The sequence below is a fragment of the Lactuca saligna genome, chromosome 4 (genome assembly GCF_052625555.1).
Source record: "Lactuca saligna cultivar CGN05327 chromosome 4, ASM5262555v1, whole genome shotgun sequence".
NCBI classification, from domain to species: Eukaryota; Viridiplantae; Streptophyta; class Magnoliopsida; order Asterales; family Asteraceae; genus Lactuca; species Lactuca saligna.
In genome coordinates this window covers 104174185-104188394 of record NC_136420.1, presented here as the reverse complement: position 1 = coordinate 104188394, position 14210 = coordinate 104174185, and the positions used below count along the sequence as shown (strand labels likewise).

The following is a 14210-nucleotide window of genomic DNA, read 5'->3' as shown; positions in this document are numbered from 1 at the left end:
TGCCCGAATCTTCTTTTACAATGTTTTTAGCAGTTTATAATCATTTTTTATATCTTATAATGATTATAATGATTAAAAACTTTAACCATATTATCGCTACATCTATAATATTTTAACGTCTACTTCTAAATTATTGGAATGTCGTTTTCTTGACAAACAAAAAACTTCATCTTCAATCTTCTTCATGGAATATATACACTGATTGCTTGTGTTTGTTGTTTTATATTGACACGTTTTAAATAGATGATATTTTAAATATTATCATTAGTATTTTGATGTTTAAGAAAAACATAATATTTTGATATTTAAGAATAACATATATGATATTTTGATATTTAAAAATGACATGATATTTTAAAATTTTATGAAGTGCAAATATGATATTTAAAAATTAAGTTGGACAAATATAATATTTTAATGTTTAATAAAGGTATACACTACATTCTTACATTCTTGATTGTCTAACGGTTTGTTGAACTTTTACAAATCAATGCACAAGCCCGACATGTACGCTAGTAATTACGGAATGTGTTGTAAAGTATGGCTTTTGCGCCTCTACGATGGAAACCTAGTTGTTGAAATATGGAACTCTACACAAAAGGTTCAGTGTTCAAACATTAGTCCATCAAAAATATCGTTATGTTGTGCAATTGAAGCTGATTGACATAAACTGTTCAAACGAGTGTCACCATTTTTAGTATGGCTTTTGAACCCTCCAAAGACTTCACTACTCATTCATTTCTTATAAGAGGATATCTCTGTACTTGCTCATGGCCATAAGTATCAAAATTATCCTTTGTAGAAAACAATTTCCAGAATATATTATATATAATCTTAGACTATGTCTTCGATGGAGTTGAAAAAGGCAATTCAATATATCAAACAATCTTATTTAGATAACGTAGAACATGGACTTCGAAACTCCAAATTCTCAATCAACACAACTTAGGTTAACCATCCCAAATGCAATCGTCGTTATTCTCTTAACCATCATTTTTAGTTGGAATCATTTAAAAACGTACAACGCACATAAAGAATCAACTCCAATAGATAAAAGAAGAGTCGTTAGATTTGGATCAAATCATATCCGATAGAGTCCAATTCCTCTGTTCAAAGCACCTAATCATGTCGTTTTCCAGAAACCAGTTTTCAATTTGGTTCTTAGGTCGAGATCTTTTTTCAAACTTGTCTTGAACGATAACAACTTCCAAACGTGAGATAAGACTATTTTTCATTGCCATTTTCAAATTAAAAACTCAAAACTATATATTTCACTTTAGGAAACCTGAAAAATTAATTTGTGCATAAAATCTTCACAATATTTAAGCTGCCTAGTTCAAAACACCAATAATAAACAGCCAGTGAAGACAAGTTTTCACACCAACTTGATACTACTACACACCTCAATGTCTGAAAATTGCACTATAAAGTTCGATAATAAACCAGCAATAACAACATAAACACCAAAACATTTCTCCACCCATCAATCAAAACCCTAAACACATGGGGGAATGGATAGGTAGACTTTTATTTTACTTCCAACTCAAAAACAACTTCACCTACATCCACAAAACTTACTCCACAGATGCCATGTGAACAATCAGATCAACAACACGAGAACTGCATTAAAAAAAAAAAAAAGACTTCAATAAATAAATTTATACAAAAAAAAAAAAAAAAAAAAAAAAAAAAAAAAAAAAAAAAAAATCTAAAGAAAAGATAAGGAACAATAAGTACCTGTAACCCCACTCGTTGTCATACCACGAAACCAACTTCACAAAATTGTTATTCAGTGCAATTCCAGCCTTTGCATCAAATATGCTCGACCTGTTAAAATCACATAAATTCCCCACTTATTAAATTCCATTCTTTTTTAATCTTCATACAAAATATATGCACATGTGGTCCACTTACACATACAAAAAGAAACAAGAAATAAAAATATACCTGTTGTCACCCACAAAGTCTGTGGACACCACATCATCTTCAGTGTAACCCAAGATCCCCTTCATCTTTCCTTCAGATTCCTCCCTGATAACAAACACAAAAAACAATATTACAATTTACAACCCCGAACATTCATCTATTGTCAAGATTAACAATAAATTGACATGAAGTTTTGCTTACTTGATAGCAGCTTTGATCTCATCATAAGTTGCAGATTTTTCCAATCGAACAGTCAGATCAACAACAGAGACGTCAACAGTTGGGACACGGAAAGACATTCCGGTCAACTTCCCGTTCAATGAAGGGAGGACTTTCCCTACAGCCTATCAAGATTTCCATACATTTATCAAACTCTATGAGCAAAAATAGCAGTATTTGAAACTTGAGGGACTAAATAGTAAAATGTAAGTAAATTGATACCTTAGCAGCACCAGTGCTGCTGGGAATGATGTTGAATGAAGCAGCTCTTCCACCTCTCCAGTCCTTAGCAGATGGTCCATCAACAGTCTTCTGTGTAGCTGAATCATAATCAAATCAAAATAAACTGTTAATAGAACTGAAATAAATATATACAAAAACAATCAAGAAAAATTGGGAGAAGTTACCAGTGATGGAGTGAACAGTGGTCATAAGACCTTCAACAATTCCAAATCTGTCATTTATAACCTTGGCCAGAGGAGCAAGGCAGTTAGTGGTGCAACTGGCGTTTGAAACGATGTGAAGGTCTGATTTGTATTCCTTCTCATTCACACCAACAACAAACATGGGAGCATCCTTACTGGGGGCAGAGATGATGACCTTCTTAGCACCTCCCTAGAGATATGGGTAAAACGAGATTATAAGAATTTTGGAGTTTATGAAGAGGATGAAAACTTTCATCTCGGAGTAGACAAGAAAATGGAAGTCATGAAGTGTAAAATCGCGTAAAAGGATGTATACCTTCAAGTGAGCAGCGGCTTTGTCCTTGTCGGTAAAAACTCCGGTGGATTCCACGACGTACTCAGCTCCGGTCTGGGCCCATGGGATCTCCTCTGGGTTCCTTTAATAATATCAGGAGATTAATCAGCCTTATCTAGAAAACATGAATTTAACCAAAATTGGGCATGCGAGAGACGTACCTTGAACCAAAAACAGCGACGGGTTTCTCGCCGAAAAGAAGGGTTTTGTCGTCCTTAACCTTGAGTTCATGATGCTTCCATTGACCATGAACACTGTCATACTTAAACATGTATGTCTGCGATGAAATCATGATTGAAGTTAAATTCAAACTCAAAACACTATAATATGCACGGATCTACTGTCTACTGAACTAAGGCGTAAACCGATCAGAATTTAAAACCCTAAAACCCCAGATCTACTGTAGATACAATCAGATGATCAAAATTACGAACCATGTACTCCACAGAGATAAACGGATCGTTAACAGCAACAAGCTCAACATCGTCTCTCTGCAAAGCTACTCTAGCCACCAATCGACCGATTCTTCCGAATCCTGCAAGTTAAATATGAATTAAGTCACTCAAAATCGTCCCAGAAGACCAGCTGTAGACATTAAACGGTATAAAAGTGTAAAGTGGATAAGATCTGGTACCGTTGATTCCGATCTTGATCTTGCCGCCTGGACAACAATTAAAATGAAAAAATAGAGAAGTTAGATCAAAAACACAAGAAAAAGAAGATCAACAGGAAGAATTTTGATAAAAATTACTAAATTCAGCGTACCCATGACGCTTGTTGGAGAAAAAAAGTGTATTGGGAATGGGTGTTGACGATGAGAGAGTGAAGAACAATGCGGTGAGGAGAGGTTTCTAGAGGGTTTTAATAAGTGAGGGGGCTGGTGACCGGCCAAACCGGTGTCTGGTTTTCAAGATATCCAAACCAAAAACCACTAAAATCGCATCGCCCTTGTAGGTTAATTTAATTCGATTGTTTTCATTATTTTGAGCAAGTTTCAAACCGGATAATTTTCGAAAAAATGTCAAAACCAACCTAAAATAGTTTTTATTAAAATAAATAAAATTTTAGCAATTTCCTAAACTAACAACGAAACCATGAAGTCCAAAATGAGTCTTTAGCACCTGCCTTGATGATGAAAACTGGTCTCCGCCTGCCAAATGGGCTTCAATGGATAAAATGTCTCCGATTTTAAACGAATTTCTTTTCACTTTACAATCTTAAATATTACTAAAAGAGAAACTTTATGACATCATCTTAAATAATTTAGATCATTGATTGTATTTTAATCTTATTTTTTCCACTCTTAAATCAAATTGCTGACATCATCTTCCCCATATGGAATGTATTTAATTCCAATAAATGTTTTTCAATCATCAATCAATAATTTACATTCGTTGAAATGGAATATATTTAATTCCAATAAAAAATTTTCATATTTTACATCTTGAATTTTCAGTTATGAAGATTTTAATATGATCAATTTTAAAAATATATTACTAACAAATCATTTCAATCAATGTCTTAATATCAACCATTAATATAAATCTGTTTATATTAGTAAACCAGTAATATAAAATATTTTTTTATTAGGAAATCATTAATACCGAAAAATCATATTCAAATTATCACATACATATACGATTCATCATTGAATCCGCGACTCACATTTATTTTCAATCGTTTCTTTTCTTCAAACTTTCTCCTACAACATCGTTAATATTGCTTATAACTTCCATCAACATTCGCTCTTGTGCGCTAGAAGGTCAGTACCTTCTTTCGCTTTTTATATTTTTTTCGATCATTTTTTGTTCCTATATCAAATATATGTATTCATATATTTCGATTTTCTTTGTCACAAATTACATGAAATCAGTTAATTACTTTTCTGAAACTTTTCAAATAAACATGAAAATGTATTAGCCTATTAGGTACCTTTAACAAAACAAAAATTAACTATCCTGGAAACTCACATTAATTACGAAAATGTTACTTTTATATATTAGAGATGATTATGATTTTTTTTCTTAATTTTTATGTCATAAGAATCCGGTTAATTTTAGCATGATTTTAAAATATCATTGAAATTATTATGTTTTTATATATCATATCAACCTACTTTTTTATCTTCGTATAGTAACAATAAAATTTATTAATTTACACAACAAATATAGATATTTCAAATTTTGTAATATTATTATACCTTACAAAATACAACTCCTTCCAAAATAAATTTTCGTCAGTAATTTCATCCATAATTTCAACAAATTTAAATTTGTATTTTCTTTATTTAATTTTTTTTAAATAATCCTGATTTTTTTTTTCTCCAAAAGTATATCAAACATTTACGTTTTAGATAATGTTGTCCTATTATAATTATTATTTTCCAAAAGTATATTCGTTTAATGGGGAATTTGATATAATAAAGGAAGTGCATGTTAATTAAAATGAGATATATATTCCATAATTATTACATGAGTTTATTAAAAAAATTATATCAAGGTGTAAACATTAAATATTTTTAAAGTGAAATTTCAGAATACATACAAACGATAATGTTGTACAATGAAATATAAAATTGAATAGACTGAAAAAAAAAAAAAAAAAAAAAAAAAAAAACCACTATTAAAACATTCAATATTGAAAATAACATAGTTATGATAAATTATAAAGTAAAATTAAAATTATAAGATATTAAGAGATTTGTAAAAAGTACATTTAGTAAAAGCGTTACGGTTATTAAAAAAAATAAGACCGTTAAAATTAGTGAAAATGCAATATATAAACTAAATTATCATAATAGTAATGAAATGTCATTATTTGATATTTCATATAATTGACAGATATATCAAATTAAATTGATGATATACTAAAATTATTCAAAGTTGCGTCAAAACTAATGCAAAAATTTTGCGAACACTAAATAAATAAGAACAAACATAAAAGCTAGCATTTATATTTATAATCAATTTAAAATAAACCAATCATGATTTAGAAAAGAATCTCCATTAATAATATACTAAAATTAAATCTATATAACATTTAACATTTTATAAATTATATTACATAACTTTATTTGAATAAATGAAATAGTTATTAATATTTAATTCAATAGAAAAAACGGTATATTAATTGTCAATATATGTTTAAATTAGGTAACATTATTATGCAATGAACGTCTAATTAAAATGCTTATAAATATATAAATATCATAACTATATAAGACGAGGAAAATCGTTCAACTAATAAAACAAAAACTGATGTCTACAAAGAGATCTTTCAATGATTATATATATTTATCGTTTTCAATGTATTTTCTACATATTTCAATAATACCAATAACCATATATTTTTTTATAATCATTATACAATATCTATAAACGATTATATGTTTTTTTATGCGTTTTCCGCGTTTAACGCGGGCTATAATCTAGTTTTACATCATTCAAAAAGACTCCTATGCATATCCAAGGGTCAAGGGTCACGCTGGTCTGATGTGGCTTCGGTGGTGGCTTAGCTACACCATGTTTGTTTAGTGCACAGTAGAGGTGCACCAAGTATCGATCGATGATGATATCACATTATCACCAATGATTCGGTTGGACTTTGATCTGAATTTGAATCCGGTTTTAAACGGTTTTCCTTACTAGTTTTTTATTGGTTCGATCCGGTTTTGACGGTTTAATCCAGTTTACGATGTAGAGCCCAATCAGTTTTTATATGTCAACTATCGAACTGGTTTCGATCCGGTCAGTCAAAAACTACTTTGATAAATTATTCATTAAGCAAAAAAATGATGATTGTTCGGACAATACAGCATAAATTAGGTTCGTGACACTAACACATTTTGTAAAACTGAAAAAATGCTTTCTTTTGGTCATTTTAGCTAATAGATCTCTAACCCTTTTTAAATAGTTTGATCAAATATATAAAATTTAGACTATTGGGTGTGGACAACAATGTTCTCATGTTATTATATATTATAACATGAAGTGGGAGTGGTGTTCTTATATTATTACATGTTATAATATAGTGTTTAAATGAGAAAGATAGAGAAAAAAACATAAAAAATGACTTGATTGGGTGTTACCTTTCGTTCTCGTTATATCATCCTCATAACAACACATCTAATAACACAAGGTTGGAGCGGTAATCGTTACCACTACATTTTTAAGATGTCACGTCATAATAACGCTAGTGGGCATTACTCACGCCTATTAGTCTTAGTTTTTGATTTCATTTGTTCGTTAATAAGCGTAATGGTCGGGCAAGCAGTGGATTATGCCTATGTAACAGCCACAAGATCTTTCTAGAAGGCGATAAAGAGTAAATTACAAAAATAAAAAATTAAAGTTGTCACATTTTATAAGTGCATCATGATAATATTGAGGGATGTATGGTAGATATAAACATTCTCAAATAAAACAGAACAATCATCTATCGATAGCAAAAAAAAATTATGATAAATTAGACTGATATAGTTATACATTTTAATTATTTGTTGCACCCTTTCTCAAAGTATTACATATTTACACAACGTTATTATTTTAATGCACTTAAAAAATAAGGTAAATTGTATCATCTGAGCAGCACGTAAAAAGTCGGTCATGGAATATCAGCAATATTTTTTAGCATGTTAGGTTTAAACCATATATACATGTCCCAGGCCAATAAGCTTCCATTAGGGAGGGGGGAGGGGAGGGTATTTGGATGTATGTAAATTGTAATGATAATAGGTTTTCCAAGCAGAGCAAAATTACAATACACATAAATAAGAAACATTAGCATGTCTCAGGACATTGAAGAAATGGAAAGTCGACCTACTACAAACTAGATTTGAGTTACGAACCGATTCCAAGTATCTACTTGGCTTTTGGCGTTATAAATTACAATAAGATTATTGTCGTGGGCGATTGATTCATTGGCAATTACAATGACACCAATTTCATCCATATCTCAGATACATCAAAAGCGCCAACAATCATATAGCAGACACATTAACGAGAGTGTAACGACCCGTTTCCGGTATGTTAATTCCTTGGTATTTGTTTTGAAGTTTTGCAAGAGGGACTCGGCGAGTTCATAGCCTGACTCGCCGAGTAGGGTCGGGATTTCGAGCACGTGTTAGCTGGAAACTCGGGTAGTCCATATTCCGGACTCGGCGAGTCTATCCGTCTGGGAGAAACCCTAAATCCCCGGGTTGCCCACTATTTAAGCCACCTTATGGCCCTCATTCTCGCCTCCTTCACCCTGAGAAGCTGTGAGAAAACCCTAATTTCGTTCTTAAGTGTTGTGAGTGATTTTTTTATGCATTTGTGAAGGCTTGAATAAGGAGAAGAAGAAAGGAGCAAGGAGAAGGAGTGTAGAGCAGAGATTCAAGGGAAAGCAAGAGCTCTTTGAGGTATTCTTCTGATTTCTTTCCCTTTTTATGCTTAAAAACCCTTTTTAGATCTAGTTGATGCCTTTCTCAAGCCTTATGTTGATATGGAAGCCTTATTATGCTGAGATATCTTTAGATCTGTGTATTTAGGATTTGTAGAGCCCAGATCTATTGCCTTTTTGGAGCTATTTTGCATATTAACCCTAGATCTACCCCTTTTATGCATCTTTTAGCCTTTATTCCCTTGTTCTTGTGTTTGTGCACGTAAAGTTGGGAACTTTACGTGGTAAACCAGCTTATTGGACTCAGATCTATCATTTGTATGTTTTGGATTCGAGCAGAATCGAGTATAGAATAATTGCATGGCGGTGACTCGGCGAGTCGAGTCGCGAGTCCCCGATTTCTTCCTTTTGAGCGGTGTCTGTCGAGTGGGACCAGTGAGTAGTGGGGTGGACTCAGCGAGTTGAGGGTAGACTCAGTAATGGAAGGACTCGGCGAGTTGTTCATACAACTCGACGAGTCCAAGGCAATCTTCTTAAGCTCAAGAGCAACTCGTCGAGTTGTTCATATGACTCGGTGAGTCGGATGAAGATTGTCTGAGTTCTTGGATCGAGAGGGTACTCGTCGAGTCGATGCCATACTCGACGAATAGCAGCGAGTAGGGTTGAGGTGTGAGAGTAGAGACTCGGCGAGTTGGCGGCCCAACTCGGCGAGTCAGGTCAAATGAGAGTTGACTTCGACCAAGGGTAAAAAAGTCATTTTACCCAAGTGCAGTGTTTAGTATTTGATTGAGTGTGTTTATGGACTTGTAGCCGGGGAGATACCGGAGCAGCAATAGTTAGATTCCAGAGTCATACACTCAGCAGCCAGTTTACGAGGTGAGTTTCCTTCCAGTAGGAACGGGTCTAAGGCCACAATGTCGGCCCGTTTAGTAGCAGTAGTTTCCGGACTTTGGTCCGATGCAGTTGTTAGTTTGTTTGATGCCTTCGTGGCTCAGACATGATTTATGTGTTAAGTGTTATGGGCTACGGCCTGATGTAGTATGCAGTATATGAGTTTATGATCATGTGTGTTATGCTATTTGAAATATGTTTTGCTATGCTATGCTATGCCCAATCAGTTCCGGACTTCGGTCCGATGCATTTAGTCCCGGACTTCGGTCCGATGCAGGGGACAAGGTCCCAGTCAGTTCCGGACTTCGGTCCGATGCAGTTAGTTCCGGACTTTGGTCCGATGCAGGGGACAAGGTCCCAGTCAGTTCCGGACTTCGGTCCTATGCAGCTAGTTCCAGACTTCGGTCTGATGCAGTGGGCAAGGCCCAGTATGTGCTTATTTATATATTGTATGGTATGTGGTAGCTTGGGGGAGCTCACTAAGCTTCGTGCTTACAGTTTCAGTTTTGGTTTCAGGTACTTCCGCAAGCAAAGGGAAGAGCTCGGGGTGATAGCATCGCACACACCACAGCTTTAGCTTTTATCCTGGGAATTGATTTAGTTTGTTTTGATTTGACATAGTATGATACAGTTTTCCGCACAGTGTTTTTATTATGTTTGGGATACATCACGTATGGTTTTATGATATGACACTCAGATTATGGTTTTGGTTATAATGAAAAACGAAATTTTTGGGTCGTATTTTTGGGTCGTTTCAAGTTGGTATCAGAGCCCTGGTTTGAGGGATTCGGATACACTTCCGGGTGTATCTGAACTCAAACTAAGGGGAAATAAAAAGATTTTTATTTTTAAAAGAAAACGTCTTCTAAAAAGAATTTTGAAAGCACTTAGAAAGAAAGAAATTTTTAACGAGATAGAGGTGTGTGCATGCGATCAGCCGAGCTCAAGTAAGTACTCCCAAATTACCCATACAAGTTATTTGTTCAGTTTCAGTTTCAGTAGAACAGCATGCTAGTATAGGACTAAGGATCTAGGAGAATGCCTTATGTGCCTGCTTTATGTGTTACATCTTTATGAGTATTGCATGCTAGTATGGAGTAGACAACAGTAGGATAGCCTGTTTAGGTTACGCCTGATAGTATGAACTTAGCATCCTATGCTAGTACAGTTTCTTGTTATGAGAATAGTTTTGCCTGAGTCTGTTTCCCTTATCCGAATGTTTCTTGCTTCGTGCTTTGTGGGGTTCTGAGTGATGGGAGTTAGCCATTAGGTGAACACGTCACACCACATGTGATCAGGGTTGAATAATCCCAGAGTGCTGGAACTGGCCCCATTGCGCAGCTCTTGTTTGAGTCCAACCGTTATAGGGACGGGTCTTTTACTTGAAAGATTATCTGATCCTCATCACATGTGATGGTGTTTAGGTGGTGGCTAATTGGCATTATAAGGAAACCTTCAGCAGCTGAGGACCAGTTGTGTTGAGCCTGAGGTTTCCCTAGGGCAAGCCTAGGATGAGAGTAGCAGAGAGCAGCAGTAGTAGAAGTGACTTGGTGGAGTCAAGGCAGTTCTTGAGGAAAGTACGGATAGATGTGGAAGGTAGTATGGGCCCGTACTACTGAAAGCAGAGGATCCGTACTCGAATCAAGGAAGGCCAAGACAAGACCAGGAAGCTAGTAGTAGTATCATGATCCCTTGAGATATTTCAGTGTTCTGATGTTGTTATGATATGTTTCAGAATGGTAGTTTTGCGTTCGAGACCAGCAGTCAGCAACTCAGATGCCAGAGGGGGATCAGGATCAGGATCAGGCCCGAAGGTCGGGCAGATGGATGAGCAGACCAGAGAGTTCCTTTCTTCTGAGGTTACCCGCATCATACTGGAGCAGACTCCTGTGATCTTCGGTTCGATCAAGGAGGGTATTTTAGAGCTGATGGATGAGAGATTGGGTATTTTCCGTGCCGAGATGGCGGCCATGATGGGGTCGCGCACACTTACGTTCAGGGAGTTCAGGGCATGCGGAGCTCCAGACTATCATGGGGCACGGGACCCCATAGCGAGTACCAGATGGTTGGCGGATGTGGCCAACGCTTTCCGCACTAGTAGGTGTCCTGAGGGGGACAAAGTCAGATTGGCGTCCTGTCTTCTGAAGGACAGGGCACAGGATTGGTGGGAGGAGGTCGGACATGCTATCGGGGATGATGCAGCATTGGACGCCATGACCTGGACTGATTTCTCTACCAGGTTCAGGGCGGAGTTTGCACCGGTCATTGAGGTGCAGCAGTTAGCTAGGGAGTTTCAGGACCTTACCCAGACTACAGAGACAGTGGCGGAAATCACCGCCAAGTTCAGGGAGAGGGCTCTTCTTATTCCTCAGTATGCAGTCGATGAGGAGATGAAGAAGTCCCGTTATCATGAGATGTTGCGGAGTGATATCCGCATGTTTGTGAGCCGGTCCAGTTGTAAAACGTTGGATGACATGATAGCTAGAGCTCGGGAGAGGGAGATTGATCTCGAGATGGAGAAGAAGAGGAAACCGGAGGCGGTTTCGGGTTCAGGTAGTTTGGACAAAAAGCCCAAGGTTTCAGATCACAGGTCTAGGAGTCAGCAGAGCCACGGTCGATGTGGCAAATGTGGGAGATTGCACGAGGGGGTGTGCAAGGCAGGGAGTTCTGGCTGCTACAAGTGCGGTCGGATTGGGCATTTGAGTAGGGATTGTACGGCCCCTGCTCCTGCCGTTGCAGCATCAGATCTGATATGCTTTCAGTGCAATCAGAGGGGGCATAAAAAGTCCCAGTGTCCAAGCTTAGCCGCAGCAGGGAAGGTGGCTGCACCTGCCCCTGCCACCTTAAGGATTACAGATGGCCGACAGGGCCGAGCTGATGCGCAAGTGGCGAAGAGTAGGGCGTTTCAGATGACAGCAGAGGAGGCGCGAGCGACTCCTGATGTGGTGACGGGGTCGTTCTCTGTGAACGGCATTTCTGTTTTGGTAATGTTCGATTCGGGGGCTACCCGATCATTCGTGTCGCTTGCGCTTAGCAAGAGATTTAGTAGAGCTCCTGGGGAGCTGGATTGTCCATTAGAGGTTGAGATAGCAGATGATAGGACCGTGAGGGTCGGCAGAGTGCATAAAGGGTGTTCCCTTCAGATATTTGATGAGCAGTTTTCAGTGGATCTGGTACCTATTCCCCTACGTGGTAATAAGGTTATTATGGGCATGGATTGGCTAAGCCCCAATAGGGCGGTGATTGATTGTGAGTTTCAGCTAGTGAGGGTTCGCACTCCCAGTGGGGGAGAGTTAGTAATTCAGGGTGAGAGGCCGCAACGAGGACCGATCTTTTGTTCCGCCGCAAGGGTGAGGCACTATGTTCAGCAGGGTTGCGCCGGTTTTGTAGCTTACGTCTTGGATGCCCGGGAGAAGGGCAAGACGACAGTTGATGATGTTCCTATTGTTCGAGACTACCCGGATGTGTTTCCCGAGGATTTGCCGGGGATACCTCCTGAGAGACAGGTTGAGTTCAGGATCGACCTAATTCCTGGTGCGGCTCCGATAGCCAAAGCACCGTATCGACTAGCTCCCCCTGAGATGCAGGAGTTGTCTACACAGCTGCAGGAGCTGTTAGACAAGGGTTTCATTCGGCCGAGCAGTTCGCCTTGGGGAGCGCCAATCCTGTTTGTGAGGAAGAAGGATGGGTCGCATCGTATGTGCATTGATTATCGGGAGTTGAATAAGGTAACGGTGAAGAACCGTTACCCACTTCTGAGGATAGATGATTTGTTTGATCAGCTTCAGGGAGCGTCTTGGTTCTCCAAGATCGATCTACGCTCCGGTTATCATCAGATGCGGGTTAGAGATGAGGATGTACAGAAGACTGCTTTCAGGACCCGGTATGGTCATTATGAGTTCGTGGTGATGCCATTTGGGCTCACCAATGCCCCAGTCGCGTTCATGGATCTCATGAACCGCGTGTGCAGGCCGATGCTGGATCGGTCAGTGATAGTATTCATAGATGATATCTTGGTATATTCCAAGACACAGGGGCATCACGAGGAGCACCTACGGGAGGTGCTGGAGGCTTTGAGGAGGGAGAGACTTTTCGCAAAGTTCTCCAAGTGTGAGTTCTGGTTGCGCGAGGTGCATTTTCTTGGTCATCTCGTCAACCAGAAGGGTATTTTGGTAGATCCGGCCAAGATAGAGGCCGTGATGCAGTGGGAGGTCCTGAAGTCTCCATCTGAGATTCGGAGCTTCCTAGGGTTGGCAGGGTATTATCGGAGATTTATTCAGGACTTCTCCAAGATAGTAGTGCCGCTCACCCGACTAACCAAAAAGTCGGTGGTATTTCGTTGGGGGCCTGAGCAGCAGGCGGCGTTCGAGACTCTCAGACAGAAATTGTGCGAGGCTCCGATCCTTACCTTGCCAGAGGGAGTAGAGGACTTCGTAGTCTATTGTGATGCTTCGATCACAGGTATGGGGGCAGTATTGATGCAGCGAGGCCATGTGGTGGCTTATGCCTTGAGACAGTTGAAGCCTCACGAGGCTAATTATCCTACCCACGATTTGGAGCTGGGGGCAGTTGTGTTTGCCCTCAAGATTTGGAGGCATTACCTTTATGGGGCCCGTTGTACTATTTACACGGATCACAAGAGTTTGCGGTATCTTATGGATCAGCCGAGTCTGAACATGAGGCAGAGGAGGTGGTTGGACGTGCTGAAGGATTATGATTGTGAGATCCTTTATCATCCAGGGAAGGCCAACGTGGTGGCCGACGCCCTAAGCCGCAAAGTGTCGGCGGCCCCTATCAGAGATCTGTGTATGAGGATAACAGTGATCACTCCGTTGTTGGAGCGGATCAAGGAGGCTCAGATGGAGGGTCTCAAGGAGGAGAGGCAGAAGTGTGAGAGGATAGTGGGCCGAGTAGCTTCGTTTGATTATGACAGTCAGGGTTTGCTGACGCTTCACGGGAGGGTGTGGGTACCGTACTGGGGTGGAGTACGGCAGATATTGATGGACGAGGCTCATAAGTCTCGATTTTCTATCCAC

The 14210-nt window shown here is 38.6% G+C and overlaps 1 protein-coding gene across 1 annotated transcript; it reads right to left on the bottom strand.

Moving 5' to 3' along the window:
- Positions 1-1351: 1351 nt before the first annotated feature.
- Positions 1352-3797, bottom strand: LOC145042553 (glyceraldehyde-3-phosphate dehydrogenase, cytosolic). The gene is made up of 11 exons (XM_078990998.1): positions 3670-3797; positions 3539-3565; positions 3339-3439; positions 3066-3181; positions 2887-2986; positions 2553-2760; positions 2368-2465; positions 2128-2270; positions 1948-2031; positions 1738-1827; positions 1352-1620 (listed from the first exon to the last, which is right to left on the bottom strand). Exons 1-11 carry the CDS (start codon positions 3671-3673, stop codon positions 1575-1577), a joined length of 1017 nt encoding a protein of 338 aa, XP_078847124.1. The 5' UTR covers positions 3674-3797; the 3' UTR covers positions 1352-1574.
- Positions 3798-14210: the final 10413 nt, after the last annotated feature.

What these genes read in the sequence shown, in the direction of transcription:
- LOC145042553 (XM_078990998.1), bottom strand. An exon ending in TTATCTCTGTGGAGTACATG is followed by an intron (nt 3,182 to 3,338) that starts GTTCGTAATTTT and finishes ATTTCATCGCAG; the next exon opens with ACATACATGTTTAAGTATGA. An exon ending in GCAGCACTGGTGCTGCTAAG is followed by an intron (nt 2,271 to 2,367) that starts GTATCAATTTAC and finishes AAATCTTGATAG; the next exon opens with GCTGTAGGGAAAGTCCTCCC.